The 25778-nt window shown below is 38.4% G+C and overlaps 1 protein-coding gene across 2 annotated transcripts; it reads left to right on the top strand.

The window, feature by feature from the left end:
• Window positions 1-1412: 1412 nt before the first annotated feature.
• LOC127416050 (scavenger receptor class A member 3-like) lies at window positions 1413-25455 on the top strand. 2 transcript variants are annotated; one of them, XM_051655158.1, is made up of 8 exons: window positions 1413-1448; window positions 3945-4042; window positions 9028-9063; window positions 9391-9435; window positions 11178-11297; window positions 20863-20943; window positions 21286-22329; window positions 22416-25453. In XM_051655158.1, coding segments are annotated over exons 1-8 (1863 nt in total). In that variant the 5' UTR covers window positions 1413-1446; the 3' UTR covers window positions 22853-25453. The 2 variants fall into 2 exon arrangements, with proteins under 2 accessions (XP_051511118.1, XP_051511119.1); XM_051655159.1 differs by lacking the exon at window positions 1413-1448 and adding an exon at window positions 3628-3818 and having other exon boundaries at window positions 22416-25455.
• The last annotated feature ends 323 nt before the right edge of the window (window positions 25456-25778 follow it).

The following is a 25778-nucleotide window of genomic DNA, read 5'->3' as shown; positions in this document are numbered from 1 at the left end:
AAACTTAAGTATTAAACTTAAGTCCATAACTCGTCCTACATTATTTGTGCTCCGGACATGAATGATATCTCAAATTGTGCAGTATGTATTACTTTTCTAAGCAATCAGCCACAAATGCTTTTTTTAATTTTAAATAATATCACTAGGGTTTCCATGTGAGTTTTCATATCTACAGACATGTTGCCTTTGGCAGAGCATTGCTCTGTCTCATGCCATTGCTTTATTTTCAGGTATCTCTTTTCACTCTTTTTGATCTATCATTTTTTAAATGTAAAGTTTCCCATCAATGGAATATGATATATTCCATATATTCCAAGTTCCGTAAGCCATATGATAGCTTTGTGTGAGGAAAAATGTAAGCCATTACTCACTGAATCTTCTCTTTCACAGCTCTTAAAGCTCATTCACATTTGCGCATATTAAAATATTGCATGTCAAGATATCTGACGCCAGGTTTGACATCTATGATGCCAAGCTTCATTGGTTCTCTCGTGCTTTGTAACCTATCATGCACCTAATTTTTAGTGAATAAAAACCTACATTTCTGTTTGTTCTTAACACAAAGCTATTGTATGAATTCAGAAAACTTAGAATATGGTACCCAAGTCACATTAACTACTTTAATGGTGCTTTTATGCTCATTTGTGGAGTTTAACAGCCCCTAGTCACCATTCACTTTCACTTTGTGTCAAAGATCAGCATGAAAATCTGCCTAACATCTCCTTTTGTTGTCTACAAAAGAAAGAAACTCATACGGTTTGGAACGGCAGGAGGGTGAGAAAATTATGACAGAATTTTCATTTTTGGGTGAAATGAAAAATTAGGGTAAATTCTGTAAAAGTACAACTCATATCTACAGTACTTGAATGGGAAAAGGGCAAAATCTCCAAAACAACATTGATATTTAAAATTATGATCAAAGAACATATTTCAAATCAGCAAGAAAATCTGACAACAATGTTATCATAAATCATGCTTCTTTAGCTCAGATCACACTAATGCGCATTCTTGTTGACTGACAGGAGATGGCTATATCTAAAAGGTGATTGGCTCAGTTACCTGTAAGGCAGGACTTCCTTTTCTATATCCATCATATTGGGTGTTCCATTCATTTTATCACAAGTGCGCCATTTCTGGCTAAATAGTCTCTGTTTTTATTTTATTTATTTATTTTTTTACTCTATGCAAAGTGCATTGCTTGTCCTCTGGGTGGCAGTGACTCGTGTGTAAGACACAACTGCTGGGTCACTTGAGCATAAAGGCTGCTCCATCAAAATATCATCATAAATATGCATAATATGAATAACAGCCTGTTGAAGAGACATTTTGGAGAAAATATTTTATATTTGGATTGTATTCTTTTTTCCCCACAGAACAGCTAGAAGAGAGTCACAGCCAATCTGCTTAAATCCAAAACAAGGCTTCATAGATATGAACTATTAAACAATGTAAGCACCAATTCTGTAGTGCTTTCTGTAACCTATTTACAAGTAAAGTCATCATAATCAGTTTGTGAGCACATTAAGTGCCAGTTGGTTCTTTGAGCTAGTCTATAAAACCCTAGTCTGTTTGTCGGCAATATTTGCAGTTTTAGCATGCAATTTGATGCATGCTAAAACTCCACTTCACCACATATGGAGGTGTGCTGGTGCTATTTACATTAGATTAAATCTCTCACATTCACCTTCAGAGGCTTGCATTTTTCAGTGTAACATTCCCAAAATATTCTTGGCATATAAGGAACATTTGATAAACAATGCCTTCTTGAATTGCACAACATCATGAAATGCTGTTCCATTTTAGTTATCTGCACGTCAACACTGTATTTCCCCAGGAAACACATAATTAATCAGCACTCAATCAGTTTATTTATTAAAAACATATTTGCTTTCACATCTGCACGCATTTTAACAATAAAGCAAAAATAGTGTACCATGAACGCCAGCCAAGTGAGAGCTTTCACACACGTTAAATAAAAAAAGGGCATACCCTTCTGATTAATTCAATTCAGATCAGTTCAGACAGTAGAGCCCCTTTTGTAAGAGTCAAAGTGCTTTACATGCATTGGAAGGCAAATAAGGCCAAGAAGGTTAAATGGCCTAAAGTGACACTTGCAACAGCGGTTGTGTTGATTACCTGAAGAAGACCTAAGCGGTCGAAACGTTGTACTCACTTATTCTGTGAGAGCATGATCAGCAGTGTGCGGTCCCTATTTTATTGTTTTCTGCATTGATTTTTGATCTTGCACCTGCATACATTTTTTGGATGTGCACATGCTACTTTGTGTACTCTAAAGTAACACTAACAAAAAGTATAAAAAGTGCCACAGTATTGTTATACCATGGTACAGAATAATTACCATATTCATGTACTTTGGTATTTGCCAAATTATTTAAGGTACTTTAAATGGATGGTTCACCCAAAAATGTTTGGAATGAATGACATAAGGGTGAGCAAATAATGAGAGAATTTCATTTGTGGGTGAATTATCCCTTTAAAGAATACTATAATAAAAACATATTACCATGGTACCATACCGAAAATACTATGGTAGTACCATGTTACTTTTTGGTACTTTTTGTAAGTAAAGTAAATATGCAATCTTATGACATCAAAACACCCTCACTATATTGCATGACTTGTAAGGCGACACATTTTAACATCTGCATTACATAACCAACTACATTTACAACCTTGTCTGTGTCTTATTAAATTGTGTGGTAGCTTGCAAAGGACCGGAGCACGAATCCTGAAGAGCATGCAAGTCGACACGTGAGCCAAAGTGTCATAGAAGCACCACAAAAAGATGTAGTTACTTCAGCAATAGTGTTTTCATCTCACATTTGCTTTTATGAAACTATGGGTTAGGATTAAGTTTAAGGTTTAGGGTAGGGAGGTGGGTTTTGTTGTTTTAAAACTCATTTGAGCATTAACCCCATTTGTTTGGGAGAAAATGTTATTTGCTTTAAGTGCAACACAGTGAGATATGTATAATAAACCACGCAATATAATATCGCAAAAATGTCATGACATTCGCGTAATTTCTATGAGATATTTTCTTTTGCTGAATTCAAAAGATGTTTTGAAGAATGTCTACGCAGCTCTTTTCCATACAACGAAAGCATATACAGGCCAAAAAAAAAAAAAAAAAAAAAACACCATAAAGGTTTTTTAATGTATATTCTTATACGATGTGCCATATTCCAAGTCCTCTGAAGTCTTTGTGTAAGAAACAAAATTCATGCTGCTTCACATTCAAACTTGCCTCATCATGACTGTTTACAAGACACATGAGAACTAATGGAGTTCTTCACATAACACGTTTGAATATGTGTATGGACTATTGTAACGTTACCATGTTTGATTGCTATGGCAAAACATCTTTTGTGTTCCACAAAAGAAAAAGTCATACGAGTTTGGTACAACATGAGGTTGAGTAAACAATGATAACATTTTTGTTTTTGTGTGAACTACCACAGAAGATGAAGGCGCCTGTTGTACCAATACCAGACATTTGTTAACAATTAAGCCGGTGCTCAAGATTGACTCAGCAAAACACACGCACACTCCCACCTCCTCCTTTTCTCCTCCTCTCCCTTCATCCACTCCCTTCCTTTTTTACACAGAAACAATCACTCCCCTTCTCCGTCATGTTTGCACATGGTTACTGTCCAAGGAATTAATCTCCTCTGCTTAAGCAAAGTGGCAGCATGTTGTAGAGAGGTCCTCCACACAACCCAGCTGTTGCATGCTGTGCACTCATTGTTCACCAAGGATCGTCAGCATTGGATTAGTCTGTTTTCAGCTCTGCAGATTTGGTGTGTGAAATTTGGACTTGTTCATTAATGTAAACAAACCAGAATGCTTCTTGGTAATCATGCTGATTGTAGCGCTTGAAGCTGATTGCTCTCTGAGATTCATCCCAAGATTGTACTTCTAAACAGGGGCAAGATATTCTGTGAAAAGCAATTTTTGTCCTACAAGAGTCCACCTGATCCTTACCAGCCCTTCTTGGAGCAGCTTTACGGAGTCAACATGAAAGGTAAGCTGAAAATGTATTTCTCTGGAGACTTGAAAGTCCAGGCATAAATTTAAGAACACAATTTTAGCTATTGAGAAAGCAGGGAACTGTTGGATGTTGAATGCAAGATTGTCTTTTTCTCATTTTAATAGCAAAATAATGTATACTTTGACCACTCTCAGCTTGACTACCATTTGCTTGTGCATTGGTTTTCAAAGAAACTAAGTGAGTTCTTTTGAAGGCTAGTGGAACACATGAATCCATATCTTGATGTTGTTGTCTTAATGTTTTTTTTTTCTCCCCTATATCTTTGGTGAGGATCTCTGTATTTATATGAAACTTGTCCAAGATGAAGGTCAATTTATCTTTTTTTATGCAATATCCAGAAAGTCCTGAAAGACCAGGCTACCTAATGCATTCCTCATGTGGTCAGAGATGTGTAGGGAGGGTAGCAGGTGTGGAGCCAATGCTAACCACACACACACACATTCCCTTCAGCTGTTTTCCTGTGGCGGAGTCTCGGGTCTTGCTGAAAAAATACAGGATAATAGGCGTCCCGTACTTGATATCTCAATTTCTGCCAAAATACAGGACGTCCCAGCTAATACGGGATAGTTGACAAAGCTAGTGCAGTTGGACGCAAAAACATGTTTGATGTGAATGGGCCCCTAAGAATGCTTTTAATTATTCTCCATTATACTCAGAAGTTGCAGTCTACATCAATACATTCTGTGCATTTTATTGCTTTGAGAGTAACCGTACATATTTTTCCCTTTAAATACATGTAAAGAAGTTGCACATCAACCAGAACTGTGGAGACACTTGACTTTATTGGTTGTGGTTGGGTCCCATCTCAAGTTTCAGGCATTCGTGTCAGAAGTTTTATGCCCAGTGCATTTATCTGGTCACATTTAATACCAGTATTATTGTATGTTTCCTGTCTGTTGTTGCTTATTAGCTCTGTTTGAAGGCATGGGAACACTGGTCAGCCTCTTGAACCCACAGTTTAAAGATCATGTATCTGCACACAATGCCAGTTTTTCCTTTTGGACATCAAAGCCCAAGTTTAATCCAAACTATTTTAAATTTACCCCTGAGAACACAACACAGTAGCTTTGCATTGCCAGATATGAAGGAATTAAGAGAATCATCTGGAAATCTTCAGTCATATGTAAAAATCTAGCAGGTGTTGGAGAGGTCAACGACAAACTTTTTACACATTGTGAGGATTGTGGGTTTTGAGTTCTGACCAAATGTTCAAAACAGCAGAATTCAAGTGTGCTCAGCTTGTATTTGTGGAAGAGAGGAATGTGCAACAAGAACTGAATCAGGTCTCACATTGTTGAGATGCTGACCACTACCAGTGTTGATAACAACTGAAGATTAAATACATCTTGGTGGACTTTTTGTGTTAGACCAAATACAGTCAAGTCAATCTTTATTATGGGAACTGACAAGATATTATAGTCTCAGATTATTATTTGAATTTCAGTATGTGTCATGTGGATGTAGTTATGTTCATCGTGTTTTGAGAGGACCTGCAATGAAATTTCAGCCTCTAATGTTTGGGCAGAGCATGGATGTGTTTTTTATAGGTGGTTGCTAACAAACTGTAAAACATTTGCCCAAGGAGACTTGGGCTGCTTCCTTATGTATACCTTAAATAACTGAGGTTTTAGCATCGTATCAGTTACACACCACCAAAGTGCATATTTGCTTGCATTTGATCACAGCATCTAGGAATGCGATTAGATATCATATTCTTTAATAGCATACTGTATCAGGCAGCAATAGGTAAAATCTTATTTTCAAAGGAAATTATGTGTAATGAAGCTTATAATGTTTAAAAGAGATCTCTTCAACATTCTATGGTAAACAAATGTTGATGTTAAAGTGTTGATGTAAACAGCTAACATGATCCCACAGGAAATCATCATGTTCGACTCAATTTAGCTAAATTACTGACAAGTGCCACTGCCTATCAGACATTGTTGCATCAATTCAAACTTGAACACATTGCGCGAGCAACCCCTGAGACATGGGTTCTGGTCGCATGGTGACTAGGAAGTAATCGTGTCCACATAAACAATGGTGAGTGTGATTTTGAGGTTGCATTTTTGCTCTAAAATAAAAAAAAAGTACTCCATTGATGGTTAGGTTTAGAGTTTGGGTTAGGGTTGGGGTAAAGTTAATCAATCAATCAATCAATCAATCAATCAAACATTCCAATAAAATATGCATTCCTGTTAGGGTAAGGGTTAGAGTTGGGGCTTTGGGATAGGTTTTAGGGTTAGGTCTTACATTTAAAATAAAAAACTCCCTTTGGTGCAACTTGGTGGACATTTTTCCCAGAAACTGGAGCTCACACATGCCCATACGTTCAACAACACTTCCAGCTTTTATTAACTTTGATACTTCTCAAGTATAAATTCTGTTGGCCCGGCTATAGTGGTTTTTCAAGGTAAGGCTCCTGGCTTCAATGCAAGGGATGTTTTGTAAGGGAGTGCAAACATCCTAACCAGATTAGAGGGTCTCCTCCTTTTCCTCTGTACTGTTGGCAATACTTACACTACCACAAGTCAGACCCAAGGTTGAGCCTGTTCAGAGCCACCTGCGTAGCCAAGACTGGTGGAGAAATGTTCTCTGAGGTCTGAGATCTGCTACAGCTGCACACATTCCAGCAAGTTTTTGCCTCTTCTAGCACTCTGGCTTCAGTAGACCTGACTTCAGCTGCTTGAGAAGTGAGTATAAACAATCTCACCTCAGAATATGAGCTTCGCAGGTCTGGCATGCAAAGCACTGCTCCAAGTCATGACCAGGGTTTGAGAAATACAGCCCTAAGAAATACATTGAAAACAAATGGAAAATAAAGCAGGTGCAAATGTCTGCACACCCTGAGAGAGGCCACGATGTTAAGGGATATTATTTTAACACAAAACCTTTAAGACTCTTGCTGTAAAATAAAGATAATACAGGTTGATATTTTGCAGCATTGGCATTGATGACTGGCGTACCTCCAGTAACAACTCTGTACTCAGTACCCTCAGTACCAACTCAATACTCTCTGACCAGCTGCAGGGTGTAGAGCCATTGAGTCACCACATCTTGATGTTGTTTGCTCCCCAACTTTTGGCTTTCTTTTTCTCAGAAAGGGCTGAGAACTCTTTTATTGCCTCATGGAGTTATTGCCCATGCCAGTTTTGCTGAGTAGACCTGGTTTGTCTCCAATGAAGCCGAGATAGTATGCTCAGTGGACAGCATGATCACACGGGAACTTGACATGTTGCTACCGAATGTTCTGGTACCCTGACCTCGGCCCCAATCTGCCAAATTAATGAAAAGCGGCATCTTCCATCAGACACCTTTGAATCAATTAATACGTTTTCACCTTTTACTGTGGCTATCACTTCTGATAGCAAATTGCGCGAGCAGCCCAGAGGCACAGGATGTGGTCCCATGGAAATCAGGAGGTAATCGCATTCACATAATCAATGACAAGGGCAATTCGGAGGTTGTATTTTTACTCCACTGAAGTTTAGGGTTTAGTGTTTGGGTTAGGGCATTTGGTTAGTAAAATAAGCATTCCTGTTGACTGTATTTTATCATTTACAACTAAAAATAACTTACTTTTGGTGCCACTCTTTTGACATTTAACCTGGAAAGTGGAGCTCACACGTGCCCATACATTCAACAACACATTGTTTCAGTCGCTGGGGCAGTTGTTCAAATTTGGTAATCACACCAATTTAAGCTGAAGAACTTTTGACCTATACTGTTGTCAAATTCACAGTAAGATTAGCCTGCAATGGAGAATGGAAATACACCTTGTTGTTTATGTTCAAGAATCTCCGGTGGAAACTAAAGCTGCCTACCATGGTCATGCCTGATGATCCTCTTCTGGTCAGGGATGTGACTTCCTTCTGTGTTACCCTCTGTGCCTTATTCCTTGCTGATAAAGCTTTCCAGCTGTTCTGAAGGTATATAGAACCTGTGTTCTTTTTTGGTCGTACCTCCTGTAGCACCCTTGGCTCAGTGCTGTCTTAGCACCTGTCAAGATGCGCTAAAGGTTTCGGAGGCCTCATGAAGAGGTCAAAATGCCTTTGAGCCAAGTCAGCTCTTTAGGTTCCAGGGGCAAGGGAAACAGCAGAAGGTGGCAGTGAAAAGAAAGCTTAGCCTGGCTAGGCCTCAGCTGAGAATGCTTTCCCATGTATCCCAACTTCCCTGCTGCAGTTGTGCAACTGTCCTAAAGTTTTACTTAATGTTCCTCCTCCATTCTATTCATAGCTATATCCTGCACAACACAACCTTTTTTTTCTGGCTCTTGACCAGAACAGCTGGTTTTTTTCCCAACACAATGCCTGCAGGTCCTGAATGGGACTATCCAACTATCTCTTGATATTATAGTCAACCAATGTTTTGATCCATTTCTGACATTTTCAATAATAGTTAACTCAAATGTATTTTTCTCAGATTGTAAAAACAGAGCCAGGTGTGTGGTCTTCAAAATTACTTTTGGAAAGGATAACTAATGCATTATTTCATAAAAAAAATAAATACATTTAGTTGAAGATTTATTTAGAATGTCATTGAAGACAAACTCAGCATGGGGTGCTAAACTCAAATAGGCCCTGGTAGGGCCCCACTATTTTATATTAATAAAATATTCCCATGCAATTTTATACCTCATCTAGTCTAACAAATCACCCAAAAGAGCTAATCAAGTGTTGTAAAAAAACACTTGCCATACCAATTTCATGTAATTGTGCTAATATTGGGCTCTTTTCAACAATGACCTCACCTAGTATGAATCGGTCCAAGTTGACTGGTTTGTGTCTTGAAGGGAGTGCTGGCGAGCAGGTCCTGTAGTATTTCAGCTTGTATTTCATGATGTATGATTCTGGTGATAAAGTGTTTGTGTCATTCCTGAAGATAAGTTAATGTTTCAATCTATTGAGCTTAGTTTGTGAACACATACATCAACTCTCCTTCATTTTTTTTTCTTGCAGATAGCTATTGTGGAGACGAGAACCAGCTTTTTAATGGTATGTGGGGACTTCCTCTTTTTTCCGTTATATTTTGTAATGGGGCAATTTCAATAGGGTTACAACATTAAATATGCAAACTAATCCCTGCAGTGGATCTAGTTGTCCTCCTAAAATCTCTTGCAATTGAAGTCTGAATCCTGACATGTTGAAAATATGATGGTGCAGTGTTTTTATTCTGTGCAGGAGGCAGATGATGGGTCTCAAGGGGACCTGTGTTTGATTTGCCAATACCATGAATAATGATTTAATAGGATTGATTACATTTAACTTTAATGTTATAAATCTTACATAAGCCATGACTTATTCATGTTTTGTACTTTTTAGAGGAGGACATAACTGGAGAAGAGGAGGAAACTCCTCCCTTAAGAGGTTAGAAAAAAATAATCTTTCTTAAAGTTTATTGCCCTTCCCATTAATGAGGCATCACAGAGTGCAAAATAATTTTCTCTGAAAAGAGAGAAGTGACACAGTAAGCAGAATGTCTTGATAAATATCTAACGTGCTATTTTCATAATGATTTTTGTTATGAACACCATTTTTGGAACCTGGGCTTGGGAAACAAATATGACTCACATTGTATCAGGTCTAGATTTGTTTTGGGAAAAAAAAGAAAACATCTTAAACCAACTAAAGCTGGTTTGTTGGTCTAAGCTGGTTTAAAATGGTCTAGCTGGTCTCCCATGCTGGTCATACTAGTGTTCAGCTGGTTTAACTGGTTAGCCCACTGGTCTCCCAGTCTAACTGACTAAAAAGTGCCACAAAACCCCTCTAAAATCAGACGATTGACCAGCTAAGGCAAGCAACCAAGCTTAGGCTGGATTAGATGTATATTTCAGCAGTGTCTAGTCTGACTTGAATACTTTTGATTTGTTTGTTGGTGTTTATATGTGTATGAGTCAACATATATCCACCATTGCTTTGTTTTTTATGAGTGGTCATTGTACATCTGTTTTAAATGTTCAGTTGTGCTTGATGAGGTTTAATCTCTGAGAAGCTCCATTTACAAAGTTTGTAAGCTCAGTTTAATTATTAGTCACATCCAATTAGAAGAGCGGCAGAGTGTTGTTGCTGCAGAACTAATCATATGTCATGCAAGTCACAGCTGTGTATTTGGATGTTGATGGTGGAAGCCTATTTAAAAGGAATAGTTCAGCCAAAAATGAAACTTCTGTCGTCATTTATTCTCTTCATGTAGTTTAAAACCTGTATGACTTTCTTTCTCTCATGGAATGGTAATGTTTTTTGAAGAATATTGTAGATACTCTTTTCCATTTAAAAAAAGTGAATGAAAACTAGGGCTGTAAAACTCTTAAAAGTCTTCGGAAGCGATATGACAGCTTTGTGTGAGGAACAGGCTGAAATTTAAGTCGCTATTCACTGAAAATCCTTTTTTTTTTTTTTTTTAAACAGTCAGATAGTCCCGTCCCTAACTCATCAAGCCATTGGTTGAGTGACATTGTTGGGGCTTGTCTAAGCGGGTCAGTCAAAACACTGAAATTTTTATAGTGACACAGAGACAGTGTTCGGTTTTTGAGAAATTTAACCTATGACTTATAGTTGGCTCTACATATTAAGCTGGGATAGAAACTATTTTAACACTAAAAAAGTTACATACTTCAGCTTTAATGATCTGGTTGCAGTAATTAACAGCCCTGTAGGGAAAGAATAATTAGTAAATAACAACTGATGGGCATTTCTCCAGAAGACTTGGTATATTTAGCACATCAGTTGAATGACACACTTTTTTGACACTTGTGTTTTTAATTATACTTTTTATACTGTTTTTGTCATTTGTAAGCTTGACAGTCTCAGTCCTCATTCACTTTAATTTTATGCAAAGAGTGTAAGATATTCCTCAAATTCTAAATTTGTGTTTTACGAAAGAAGGAAGAAAGTCATATGGGTTTGAACAACATGAGTAAGTAAATGATGAATTGTGAGTAAATTATTACAGAATTTTAAATTTTGGGTTCTCTATTCCTTTAGTGTCAATTTGGGGTTTAGAATTAGATTTTTTACATAACAGTTAGTTTTGGATAAAATTCAGACTTTTCAGTAATAAATAATTTTCAGTTCTGCTAAGAGAGTTGAGTTTCTTTTTGTTTCCACAGGAAGGACAAAAGGAGGATGTATGAAATGTCAGCAGACACATTCTCTCCAGCTAGCTGTCAAAATGCTGTATGGCTTTTTTGCTTTGCTCATCATTGCTGTGGCTGTCTTGGCATCCCTTGGTGAGCTTGCATGGCACTAAAACACAAAATCACTAATAAACCCAGTTTACAATATGATTAGATTTTTTGTTCTTTTTTTAAGAAGTGATGTTAAAGAATGTCTTATCTCCTTTTTTTTTTCATCCAAAAGGAGAGCAATCGCAATTGAAAGATAGACATAACTAGAAATATTAGCCCCTGAATAAGCAATGGGTACCATTATCTTAAGGATTTTCACAAAGGAAGACATGCTGTTAGTGGAGAGACAGATATGGACCAGAGAAAAGAATGTAGGACACCCTGATATTCAGCCTCTAGACACATGGATACAACATGCAGTGTGGTTTTGATTCAGCATAATGCTCATAAAGTCAACAAACTCCAGGTTTAATAGTTAGACATGGGCCAAAACCTTTGCGTGATACTCACTCCCAAATCTCAAATCACGTGCTTTACCAAAGCCAAATCTGAATCTGAATCCTTACCCCACTTATATTCATGGTTTGCACAAATATATGGACAGATATAGTAGAATTATACCCTTTGGTTATGTGAGAGAACTGTAAGTCATACCTGTGGAGTGCAGCCCTCTTTTCTTCATATATCATGCAACAACAAACTCATGTTTGAAATGTAATTGGGCTCCAACAAGATATTCATGACCGTGTTGCACCAACAGGATGGAATACTAAAACGTAGCTAAACTGTGGCAAATCAAATTAGGTAGAACACAATTTTAAAACAAAACAGGCCTTAATACAAGACATTTCAGTTTGATACCACATACATCTGTTTCGTATTTCTGTTATTCCTCAAAAATGTAGTTACATAACAAGCAGTTACAGTATTTGTGTAATATGCCTACTATTATATGTAGGAACTTTATTTAAGAAGTAATCTGAAGTTAATCTGAAATAATATTTTAAGTTAAAAAAATGCACCAAGTAGAACGTGTACTTGATAATGACAAAAGAAAGCTACAGAATACAAATCTGTGACAGAAAACATTTGAAAATTTCCCTTTCAGCAATTTTTAAAATATGGCAGGTGACATACACACATACAGCTGGAATATAAAATATAGCTGCAAGCAGTGATGACGGTCCCAAGCACCATGGGTCCATTTCCACCCAGTGGCTTTCGGAAAACAATGCATGAGGGACATATGTAAGACAAGACACCATGTCTTACCATCTGCTCAGACATAATGGTTAACAACTTTGATGTGTGTGGCAAATGAAATAAATGTCTAATTATGGGAAGTTTTTGAATATCCTTGAACATCTGTTGTTGCCAGATGGAGGCCCTACGACCGTGATCCATCATAGCCACATTCATGTCATAAGCGTTATTAAACATGGATGAGTTTGTCAGATACACCCGAATACAATACAACATCGTGTAATTTGATTCATTGCCATGACAGCACTTTTCAAGATATCAAGAATCCCTTCACAATTTTACATCAGCTGTGTCTTGACATTATTGTTAACAATAATCCAGCTAATGGCGCTATGACCATGACCCACAATAGCCATATACATGTGATCAGCCCCCATTACCAAACAGATAGCTAAATTTTTGATCTAAATCACATAATTCAAGCAGAAGAGACACTTCCTGTTTCCCATTTTTCGCCATAAATTTATTGCTTCGCCATGGTGACACCATTCAAAATATAAAAAAATATGTTTGCAATTTAGCATCTACAATGTCTTGGCATGATGTTGCACAAATTTAGTGCCAGTCACATGAATCCCCTAGGAGGAGTATTTAAAAGTTCAGAGCCTGCGATTTAAAAAAAAATCCAAAATGTCTGACTTCCTGTCAGATTGAGCTAATGAATGTAATTATGAAAATTGTTCTGCTTGATGACAACAATATAAGTACCAAGTTTGGTGACTCTAGGTGAAAATGGGGGAGCAAGAGAGGCTGTCTTACACACCCATTTTAAAGGGGGCACTACAGAGTTCCCCCATGCACCCCCACAACTTTTGCCCAGTCCTAATGACCGATGACTTTGGTGTATGTGCAAAATTTCATGACATTTTAAGCATGCCAAGTGCCTCAAAAACACCCAAATATAGGAAGAAAGGAATAATAACAATTAATGCATTGCCATGGCAACATTATTTAAGATATCAAATATTCCCTTTATAATTTTACATCAGCAGTGTCTTGACATTGTTCGAAAGAATTTTGAAGCAATTAATGTAAACAAAAGAGGACTACTTCAGAGTCTGTTAAAAGTGCCATACTTCCTTCTGCCAGTTGGTGGTGCTATGACTGTGTCCTAACTGCATTATTGAACATAATGGTTTTCCACCATTACTGAGCCCCAGTGTTTTGGAGGTGTTTTTCAGTTTGCCACGAATAAACTGGAAGCGTCGGCCGATGCCAGAAGGACCCAATGGCACCCTATCAGTAGAGTAAATGTCATGTTTGTTTGTTACTATAGCTACTATATAAAAATATATAGGCTATATGACAAAGTTTTCACACATACCTGAGTTTGCTGGAAAAACAGCACAAGCACAGCCGATGAATTCAGATATCGACCTTTTGTTTCTTTCGATGGACTGAAATCCTCAGGGGTAAAATGTTCACTGCACACCCTCCAATATTTGAGAGAATTTAGGTGTGTACTGATATCCAGGTTCAGTGCGATAAGCCAGAGCTTCAATTGCTCATGAGCATGTATATGCAGTCGATGAAAAGTTAATATTTTTACCGTGTGCATTTCCTTTGGGGTTTCTGAAGGTTGAAGCATCCAGGATACACACACCAAATGACCATTTTGAACAATACACTTATACAAATACAAATCTACAGCAAAGATAATTCAACTTTTGAACAGCGCTCCTTCTCTTGTAAACAATGATGAGCTTCCTGCCTCCTCCTCCACGTGACGCATGACCTTACCAAAGAGCTTACATCATCCCTCTCATGAGCGCGTCACAGAGATGTAAGGAAGCAAACATTTGTAGTTAAAAAGTATATAAGTATTGTTTTGTTTCAAAAAATAATAAATCGTTTGGGTTCAGAAGAACTTTTATTTGTCGGCTGGAGTCATGTGGATTATTTTGATGCACCTTAAATATGCATTTTGGACCATCAAAAAAAATTTACATTCACTTGCATTGTTTAAAGGAGGAGGCCTGAAATGAAATCCTAAAAATCTTAAATTCTGTTTTGATGAAGAAAGAAACTCAGATACATCTTGGATGGCCTGAGGGTGAGTAAATTATCAGCAAATTTTCATTTTAAGGTGAACTATTCCTTTAATTTATTGCCTCGCCATGGCAACACCGTTCAATATATCAAAAATCTGTTCGCAATGTAGCATCGTCAATGTCTTGGCATGATGTTGCTCACATTTGGTACCTGTAACATGAAATCCCTAGAAGTATTTTTTTAAACAATCCAAAATCAATCCGATTTCCTGTTGGGCGGAGCTTATGACTGTCTGCGCAAAAGTTGTCCAGATTGATGAGATCTATATATGTACAAAGCTTGGTGACTGTAGCTCAAAAGAGATGTGCTACAGAGCCTCCAAACATGCCCATCTTCTAGGTTGCACTACAGAGCTCCCTCTATATGTGAACTTTTGCTAAGACCTAATGACCGACGACTCTGATCCATGTGGAAAATTTCATGAGTTTGAGCATGTTAAGTGCCCCAAAAGCCCCCGAAACCTTAAAATATATATATATATACTAATATATATATATATAGCTGCAAGCAGCGATGATGGGCCCAAGCATTATGGTGCCATTGCCACCTGGTGGCTCTATGGTCTTGACCCATAATAGCCGCATAAATGTGATCAGCCCCCGATACCAAACATACAGCTGAATTTTCATCAAAATCATACAATGCACACAGAAGATATAAGGAAATTCCTGTTTCAAATTTTTGCCCTTAATTTATTGCGTTGCCAAGGCAACACCGTTCGATATATCTTCAGTGTCTTGGCATAATGTTGCCTAAATTTGGTGACAGTCACATGATTCCGTTAAGAGGAGTATTCAAAAGTTCAGGGCCTGCAATCTGCATAAAATGACATTCAATCCAAAATGGCCGACTTCCTGTTGGGCACAGAAAATTACTGTAATTTTAAATGTTGTCCGGCTTGATGAGAAAAATATATGTAGCAAGTTTGGTGACCATAGAAGAAACTGACCCCACCACTTTTGTTAAAAGGTGGCACTACAAAGCTCCCCAGCCACGCCCATGTGTTAACTTTTTTCCAGGCCTAATGGCCAACAACTCTGATGTGTTTGCAAAATATCATGAAAACTCAAGAATGTCAAGTACTTCAAAAACATGTGAATATACATAAAAAGGAATAATTACATTTAATGCGTTGCCATGACAACACTATTTAAGATATCAAGAATGCTTTCAGAATTTTAAATCTGCACTGTCTTGACATTATTCTAAAAACATTTGAAGCAATTCAGGTAAACATAAGAGGGATATTTCAAAGTCTATTAAAAGTGCCACACTTCTGCCAGTTGGTGGTGCTACGACCATGACCCACAATAGCCACATCAATGTGATCAGCCCACAAGGCCAAACATACGGTTAAAATTTTATGTAAATGACACGATGCACACAGAAGATATGAGACACTTCCTGTTTCCCATTTTTTTACATTACTTTATCACGTCACCATGGCAACACTATTTGATATATCAAAAATCCATTTGCAAATTAGCATCGTCAGTGTCATGGCATGATGTCACCCACATTTGGTATTTGTAACATGAATCCCCTAGGAGGAATATTTCAAATTCCAGAGTGTGCATTTTTCAAACAATCCAAAATGGCCAACTTCCTGTTGGGTGGAGCTTATGACTGTCAGCACAAAAGTTGTCCGGCTTTATGAGATCTATATATGTACAAAGTTTGGTGACTGTAGCTCAAAGGGATGTGCTACATAGCTCCCCGAACATGCCCATCTTCTAGGTGGTGCTACAGAGCCCCCTCTACATGCCCATGTATGCTTTTTCCAAGTCCTAATGGCCGACGACTCTGACACGTGTGCAACATTTTTTGAGCATGTTAAGTGCCCCAAAAGCCCCTGAATCCTTGAAAAAAAAAATAATAATAATCCTTATAAGAACAATAGGGCCTCCACACTGTCAGTACTTGGGCCCTAATAATAATAATCCTTAGAAGAACAATAGTGTCTCTGCAATTTCTGTGCTTGGGCCCTAATAAACCTTAGAAGAACAATAGGGCCTCTGCACTTTCAATGCTTGGAACCTAGTGTTGGGTTCGAGTCCACCTTAGTCAAGTCCGAGTCTTTAAATAATCGAGTCCAAAGGGGGCTGAGTCGAGTCCGAGTCCGAATGAATCTGTTCATGAATCTAAATTAAAATTGTACCGTAAACATCGATATTTTAAGCTTATTTTAAACTTCACAACTAAGAAAAACAGTTTGTCAATATAAATGTAACAAAAACACTTCTGTTGCATTTCATATATACATTTTATGATTAGTATCCTCTGAACAGATTTAAAAGTGGTTTCAAAATGAACGCATATGCTTTAGGTGTATGAAGACAAAACTGTCCTTCAACACAATTCTTATTGTGTTCTGTTGACATTTCAATTATTTGTGGCTTTTTACCCTCCACTCAAACATAGTCTAAAGAAAGTGAAAGCTGCGTTAGTCATTACAACCAATGTTATTATGTTTCGAATTTTAATTCAGTTTTTATTTCTACTTCATTTTCAATTTTTCGATTCAATTTAATTTAATTTTATTTAAAATTATCCCTATATAAAGATATAATAGTCTATACTGAGATTTGTTTTTGATTCAATGAAGTTCTTGATTTTAAAGGTGCAGTATGTAAGATTCAGAAACCCTTGTTATTAATGACACCTGTGGCGGTTAAGTGAACTGCAGCCTGTTGCTTGTGATCGTGCACACACTCCAAATAGACTGAATGTGATTCACCGTCATCATGATGACAGATAAGGTAGCATAATTAAAATTACACAGTTATGATTGTTTTACTACAAACTTTGAGAATGTATATTATATTTGACTCTCCAGTGCTGGAACAGGGCTAAAAGAAAGTGTGTATATACACTATATTGCCAAAAGTATTCACTCACCCATCCAAATAATTGAATTCAGGTGTTCCAATCACTTTCATGGCCACAGGTGTATAAAATGAAGCACCTAGGCATGTAGACTGCTTCTACAAACATTTGTGAAAGAATGGGCCGCTCTCAGGAGCTCAGTGAATTCCAGCGTGGTACTGTGATAGGATGCCACCTGTGCCACAAGTCCAGTCGTGAAATTTCCTCGCTACTAAATATTCCACAGTCAACTGTCAGTGGTATTATAACAAAGTGGAAGCGATTGGGAATGACAGAAACTCAGCCACGAAGTGGTAGGCCACATAAAATGCCAGAGTGGGGTCAACGGATGCTGAGGCGCATAGTGCGCAGAGGTCGCCAACTTTCTGCAGAGTCAATCGCTACAGACCTCCAAAGTTCATGTGGCCTTCAGATTAGCTCAAGAACAGTGCGTAGAGAGCTTCATGGAATGGGTTTCCATGGCCGAGCAGCTGCATCCAAGCCATACATCACCAAGTGCAATGCAAAGCGTCGGATGCAGTGGTGTAAAGCACACCGCCACTGGACTCTAGAGCAGTGGAGACGCGTTCTCTGGAGTGACGAATCACGCTTCTCCATCTGGCAATCTGATGGACGAGTCTGGGTTTGGCGGTTGCCAGGAGAACGGTACTTGTCTGACTGCATTGTGCCAACTGTGAAGTTTGGTGGAGGGGGGATTATGGTGTGGGGTTGTTTTTCAGGAGCTGGGCTTGGCCCCTTAGTTCCAGTGAAAGGAACCCTGAATGCTTCAGCATACCAAGAGATTTTGGACAATTCCATGCTCCCAACTTTGTGGGAACAGTTTGGGGATGGCCCCTTCCTGTTCCAACATGACTGCGCACCAGTGCACAAAGCAAGGTCCATAAAGACATGGATGAGCGAGTTTGGTGTGGAAGAACTTGACTGGCCTGCACAGAGTCCTGACCTCAACCCGATAGAGCACCTTTGGGATGAATTAGAGCGAAGACTGCGAGCCAGGCCTTCTTGTCCAACATCAGTGTCTGACCTCACAAATGCGCTTCTGGAAGAATGGTCAAAAATTCCCATAAACACACTCCTAAACCTTGTGGAAAGCCTTCCCAGAAGAGTTGAAGCTGTTATAGCTGCAAAGGGTGGGCCGACATCATATTAAACCCTATGGATTAAGAATGGGATGTCACTTAAGTTCATATGCGTCTAAAGGCAGATGAGCGAATACTTTTGGCAATATAGTGTAGATCTGACTATGCGAGACTGTAGTTTGAAGTAATCACTTTTCTTTGCATGATACATTGACTGCATTTATACGATAGCCTATGTCGGCGTTAGCTAGCTAGCCAGCTTTATCAAAAGCTGTTAGCTAAATCTGGTGAATGATGACAGTAGCTGTTTATAAAATAGACTGTACATTATAAATATGTTGACACAATTCAGTATTGATGTGATTACGTCACAACTGTCATTTTGATATATCGATGCGCTATTGTTTTATAAAAATAGAATGTATATATTTTCTGTATAACCAAGTTGTTACTCTAATGAATGGAGCATTTTGCATTATCTTGAACATTGTCTAGCATTAATTGCATGTGTTATTGTAGTTTACCTTGCTGAATAATTACAGATTAACATTATGTCAGTTACTGTGAATCAGTATACCTGACTTTTAGTATAAAGAGAAGATCGTTGAAATTATTTGAAAGTTATGAAGCAAGGAAGCTTGCAATTCGTCAGCATTAGCAGGCAAGATCAAGTTAGCTAAAATTACATAGATCAGTCCTTATGGCACTATATTTCACATGCTTTGCAGTTATGTAAGCTTACCTGTCCAATAAGAAGAACGCCAATTCAGGGTCAGTTTTGATCCCCAAAACCAAACGAATGTCCCTCCAGGAATCAAATGCCCTCCCGGTGTTCACTCGAGTTTTCGCTCGACCATGATCACGTTCCCGCTTAGCCAGACGGGATTCAGTAAATGTTTTTTTTTTTTTTTTTGGCCTACTCAGAGTTTGTGTAGGAGTCGGTGTTGTGTCTGGAGCCGGCCGTTTGCTGGATTCCATCTCGAAGATAACGTTACCTAGTGTTGCAGACTGTCTGTTGACACTGTTGAATAGCGGAAGAGAAGCACTGAGGCAAGGCTCTCGGGAGCGCACAAAATGTCACATTCTTTGGATTTTCCCGGCAAAAGCAACCCGCTCCCTTGGCATGAAAGTCAGTCTACAGGCTTTAATAGGCAACCTAGGTAGTCCGGAAGGGCTTATTTTTTTAAGTTGTGTTACAAGCTATTCACACATTGGCAAAAAAAAGGTGAATATTACATGAAAATTTTTACATATTACACCTTTAAGTTTTTAACCACGATGAAACTGCAATGCGAGCACCGTCTTGGCTGCACAAATGCCACATGTAATTTTACCAGTTGTCAGGTTCCGTGTCATTTGAGACTGCCTTGTTTAGTTTCTATTACATTGGATACATACCCGTCTTTGTTATCATTGTGCCTGCCACCTCGGTAGTCGATATTATACAAGTAGTCTCTTTAGTAATATTCAGGTGTACTGGTTGACAGATGAGTGTGCCTGTGCACATGTGTATGTGTGTGTGCGTGTGTTTGCTTAAACATGGTGAAACAACTCTGGCTACATCTACGACTTCAGGGGCTAATACAGCTGCATGCAGACAGAGATGTGTTCATTAATTTCTGATTTATTATTTATTTATTTTTTTCATTGTATCACACGTCATGGACTCGGCTGGACTCTGAAAAAAATCCAGAGTCCCAAAGGCTCGAGTCTGAGTCAAGTCCGAAAACAAAAATGCATCGAGTCTGTGACAAGTCCAAGTCCATTAAAATTGGACTCGTGACTCAGACTCGAGTCTGAGTCCAAACTCAAGTACCCCAACTCTATTGGGCCCTAATAATCCTTAGAAGAACAATAGGGTCTTCGCACTTTTAGTGCTTGGCCCTAATAATAATAATAATAATAATAATCCTTAGAAGAACAATAGGGTCTCAGCACTTTCAGTGCTTGGGCCCTAATAATAATAATAATAATAATAATAATAACAATAATCCTTAAAACAACAATAGGGTCTCCCACTTTCAGTGCTTGGGCCTTTATTATAACCACAAAGCAATGGTCCATTGCACACTTTACCAGTCCTTATTAAGTCTTGGTCTGTGGAAAAAAAAAAAAAGTTCTAAAAATAATTCCAAACATGATTATTCTCTGAGGAAACAGTCCCCTCAGGAACAATTCAGCTGGGTTGACCATTCCATTCCAACATATTTTTGCCATGAGTATGTTGCAACTATTATGCAATTCCACACAAATGTTGTTGTATTTTAATTAGGAAATTGTATGAAACTGTTATAAGATTTTATTTATTAGCTTGTTTGTTTCACATCACCTAAATCTCTCTCTCTTTTTTTTTTTTTTTTAAATATGAATACATTTTGCTTTGACAGTTTTTAGGAGAGTTGATAACTTATCTGAAGAGGAATCACTTTACCACAAAAAGATTTCCAAAGTCCAAGAAAGTATAAAAGGTAAGTTAAGGTACCTCTGAGCATTAACTGCACACCAAGACAGTCAAAATGCAAAGAAAAACATGTTCTCTCATGATTTCTTATGTTTAAAATAGGATTGCAAGATTTTTCTAATTTGTTTATCTAATCTCACTGTTCACTTCCTGTGGTCAGCGAACTCCTTGGAGAGCAAGACCTCATGAGAAATCATTTATTTCCTAAACAATGATCTAGGAAGCAGCTGTACACAGACTGCTCAGTCTTTTAAAGGATAACTATATTTTTACGCAATTTACTGCATATTTTGTGTCTGCGACATACTGTATGTTTAAATTGATTACCAGTTTGGTCATTCTTTTGCAGATTTCAGTACAACAAACAACTACTCCAACTGCTTGGATGTTGCACAATTCCAAAAGGAGATTGCCAGACTGCAGAAGGAGTTTGAAGAGATCCAGAAGATGGTTCTGAGTCAACAGCAGCAGTTGGACCAGAACACTCAGTCTCAACAGAGTCAAACACAATCTAGCAACAGGATGAACAGAGATCTTCAGGCCTTTGGAATCACCATCAAGCATGTAAACCAGTCTCTAGGCCAGTACTTGGATCAGGTGAATGGTTGGCAGGTCGTCATCAATGAAACTGATCAAGGGATGAAAACCCTTGTTGAAGATCAGTATGATTTGAAGGCCACAATGCAGCAAGTCAACACTACTGTTGCACTTAGTGCATTGTGGATAGGTGCTCTTCAGAGGAAGGCTGAAGAGGAGACCTTGGTGCTTCAAAAAATAACAACAGACTGGCAGAACTACAGCCTAGTTTTAAGTGCACTAAAGTCCAATGCCAGTGTAACCACACAGACTGTAAGGACTATGCAAAGTGGTGTTTCTGCCAATCACCAGCGAATCAGCATGAGCTCAGAGATGGTACATGACCTTACTTTACAAGTCATGAACATTCAGATGCAATTGGACAATGTTTCTTCTTACATTGACGAACACGAGGAGAACATGCATGACCACCAGTACCATGCCAAGTATTATGAGAACCGGACTGGGGAACGATTTGTGACCTTGGATGCAAGAATGAACTCCATTGAAATGGAGATCGACACAATCTCATCCAGCATTAATGCAACCATCAACCATGTTCAGAGCATGTACAAATACATTAACATTGAGAGTTCCTCTTGCCAGTCCAGACTGGGTAGTCATACGGAAGACTTGCAGAACCTCAACAACACGGTCTTACTTCTTCTTCACCTGGCCGACACTCTAAGAATGCAGTACATGTTGTTGAGTGTACGCCTTGACACCGACGTGAGGAACCTTTCCATGGTGATGGAGGAGTTGAAGTTGGTAGACACCAATCACGCACAGCTGATCCAGAACTTCACTATTTTGAAAGGTTGTACCCAACCTGTAGTGTCTATAAAATAGGTCCACTTACACTTTCTTGTTGTTGCTAATGTCTTGTTTTGGCATTCTTTATAGGTCTGCCTGGTCCTCCAGGTCCAAAAGGAAACAAAGGCGAACAAGGAGCCAAAGGACCTACAGGTCTTACGGGAACAAAAGGAGACAGGGGGCTTGCAGGAAATCGTGGGCCTCAAGGGCCAAAAGGTCTAATGGGAATTAAGGGTGAAACAGGAGTACAGGGAGCTTCTGGGATGAAAGGGATGTCAGGACTTAAAGGAGAGACAGGTTCTTTAGGGCAACCAGGGCCTCGTGGTGAAAAGGGACAGAAGGGTGACATGGGTCTACCTGGGAAAGATGGATTTCCTGGCCCCAATGGACCGGCAGGAATCCGGGGACAAGCTGGCCTCCCAGGGGTACATGGGCCACCTGGACCGGTAGGAATACAGGGCCCTATAGGACCACCGGGACCACCTGGAATACCTGGGCCACCAGGGGAGCCTGCCCAGAAGTCATGAGCAGACAGGCATTATCTTTCTGTTCTTAAAACTGCATTTTCCTATCCCAAATGGTGATACATTAACTGCCTTTCTGGACAGATTGATGATGTCTCTTGCAGGGTCACCCCTAAAATTCATGGGGCCTGGGACAAATGTTTATTGGTGGGCCCCCTCTTCTCTGGGCCCATTGACTAGGGCCCCCTTCATAATAGGGCCTGAGGCAATGTTCTCAGTTGTGCCCCCGATGACGGCCCTTGTCTCTTGTAGTAGATGGTGGAGATCCACTTGGAGCTCTTTCAACGTAAGATGAAGGGGGGACTCCTTGTATCTTAGAGGTCTATACGTGCATTCCCAAACCAAGGAGTTTGCTCTAAAAACAATTAGACACTTTATATAGGCATCAAGCACAAACCTGTATGATCCTCTTCACAGCAATCTTGCTTCAAATATGGTTACAGAGCCAGGCTGCAATGAAACCATTAATTGAAAAAGGTACTATCCACTGGCCTAAAACAGAAAACCCTGTTCATTTTCTGATAGTAAATATCTGATTATGTAACAATGATGGACTATATTAGGCATATCACAGTCTAATTCATTGATTAAAATGTTAAATATTCAGAGCACTTGGGTTTGATTAGGCATCCATACCAAGATACCAATAGCAGACAAATGTTCTTGTGATCCTAGAGCACTTTTAAAGCCAGCATCAGCAAGTGATAGAAGACAGACATTAAAACAATTCAGATTGTGCTTAATTGCTCTATATGAAGTGTATTTTGTAATGCAGCAAAGTCCGTTCTAAATTTGCGTCATAATCATAGAACATTCAGAGCAGGTACTCTGGTGAAACAAGATTTTTATTGTGTGAGTTAATTGTACTAAACATTTCCTGGAGTATTTAAATTGTACTATATACTCCCAGCCTGGTCAAGCTTGTCTAGTTAGCAGGTTTTACAGGGGTTTTCGGCAATGGCCAGCTGGTCAGTCTAAGACCAGCCAAACACCAGTTTGGTCAGGTTAGACTAGCAAACCACCGTTGGCTGGTTTAAGATGTTTTTTTCCAGCAGGGAAGGCAATGCATATAGTGAAATGTACAGACAAATGTATTCATTCATTAGAAAAGGACAGCGCAACATTTTTAATGCTCCTATTTGTGTGTCTGATTTCTCAATGTGTAAATATAGATAATGTATTTGAAATGTTATGCATTCGCTAATTGCCTCCATTTTGAGGCTCTTTCTTAGTGTTCATGTGGAGGCCCTGATTAAGTGATAGCATACAATCTCTTTGCACAACAATAAAGAGTTATTATAAGAATATGAACAGAATGGGAACATTTTATATAGCATTTTGTTTGGCAATTCAAGATCACTTAGCACATACTTACAATTTTAATGACTGCTTTCGTTATTTCTTAGTAGAGAACCAAACAAAAAAAAAACATTTCCCTGATTAGCTATCTAAAAAATATGGGGACCATGGACTTTTCAGCCATCAAAGTGCAGCACATGGTGGTGAAAAGCAGGAACTAAAAACGGTTCAAGGAACGAAAACGAACAAATTTTTAGCAGAACGTAACCGAAAACCAGAACAAAGTGATTTTCAATTGTTCCGGAGTGAAAACGTTACTTTTAAATGCTGGTAACCGGTTATAACCGGTTAATTTTGTTCTGATAATTTTTTCATCAGACCAAAGGCCAAAGGGTTCATCACAGTAAATTTTTGGATCTACACCACTTCATGTTGCATGTGCTTTGATACTGAAGGAAACTGCTGCAACACATTTCTTTACCTAAGCGTCTGTTATTGATGTCACATTCTCTGAATGAAGACCTTTTTAACAACTATGTATAATTACTACATATACATGCACAGCTAATCCAGGTACAAGGAAAACATTATAAGAGGTTAAAAGTACTTTCTCAGTTGTGTCCATATCTTCACTGAATTATTGTTAGATATGATGCATTAATTCAGAATTGATGCTGCCAGATTTTGACTCAGAAGCAGATCTGTAATTAAAATTATACTTAACTGTTAATTAACTGTTTGTTGTGATTTCTATGCCGATAAATCCACCACACAGGAACAAAATTAATAGCTTATTTTAACTTATTTTGGTGAGGCGAGTGGCTTATTTTGGGCTTATTTCCAGACCATGTTGCTTGTTTCTATTGCGAGATCTGGCAACACTGCAACTGGTATTTCACACACCCCTTAGTGCAGAATACTGTCATTTGAAAAAGAACTTTATTAACCATTCTTTTATTAACCTTTCAGAAAGGAGACTTTCTTCTGAACCGGAATGAAAAAATACAGTTTTTCTCAGAACGAACTGAAATGAAAAACATTTCATTTTCAGTCCCTGGTGATAAGTCTCAGTGATATCTGAACACTAGCAAGTTCTTTAAATTATTTTCCACATGTGACAAATCATCATCGTGGCTACAGTGCACACAGTTCAGCTCCATTGGATGGATCATTATATGACTCATTTTGTTAGAGAAAGTGCTATCAAAAGCAAGTGCAAAGTTGAAATGAGATCAACACGATTGAAAGTCCATGTAGAAATAAAAAAGTGAGATGAATGTGAATGCTAGCAAATAGCTTTCTCCAGGTGTTGTAGACCTCTTTGAGCCAGTGCTAGCGTGACTAGTCTGATTAGCATTAGCATGTTGATTAGCATGTCACTAAATGAGCTTTATTTTTATTCTCTCAGCATACTTAAGACAATAAGTTTTTTTCTATATTTTAGCTTATTTGCTATGGCTGTCGATATATAATGAACCAAATCCAGTACAAAAACAACAGACCTAAACACTGAGTAATCAAACCATTTAGATGATTGACATTTAAATGTGGTGTGAGTTTAGCCTTTGATGTAATTCCTCAGTTAAATCAAGTCGTTTCAAAGCAGCTTTACAGAAGATCAGGCATTAAC

This window comes from Myxocyprinus asiaticus, chromosome 25, assembly GCF_019703515.2.
Source record: "Myxocyprinus asiaticus isolate MX2 ecotype Aquarium Trade chromosome 25, UBuf_Myxa_2, whole genome shotgun sequence".
Classification (NCBI taxonomy): domain Eukaryota; kingdom Metazoa; phylum Chordata; class Actinopteri; order Cypriniformes; family Catostomidae; genus Myxocyprinus; species Myxocyprinus asiaticus.
Note: the sequence above shows the minus strand (reverse complement) of the source record. Positions and strands in the feature narration are given on the sequence as shown.

Coding starts and splice junctions, on each gene's coding strand:
- LOC127416050 (XM_051655159.1), top strand. CDS start 3,661: ATGGTTACTGTCCAAGGAATTAATCTCCTCTGCTTAAGCAAAGTGGCA. Junction 11,298..20,862: donor GGCTGTCTTGGCATCCCTTG/GTGAGCTTGCAT, acceptor TTGCTTTGACAG/TTTTTAGGAGAGTTGATAAC. Junction 20,944..21,285: donor AGTCCAAGAAAGTATAAAAG/GTAAGTTAAGGT, acceptor ATTCTTTTGCAG/ATTTCAGTACAACAAACAAC.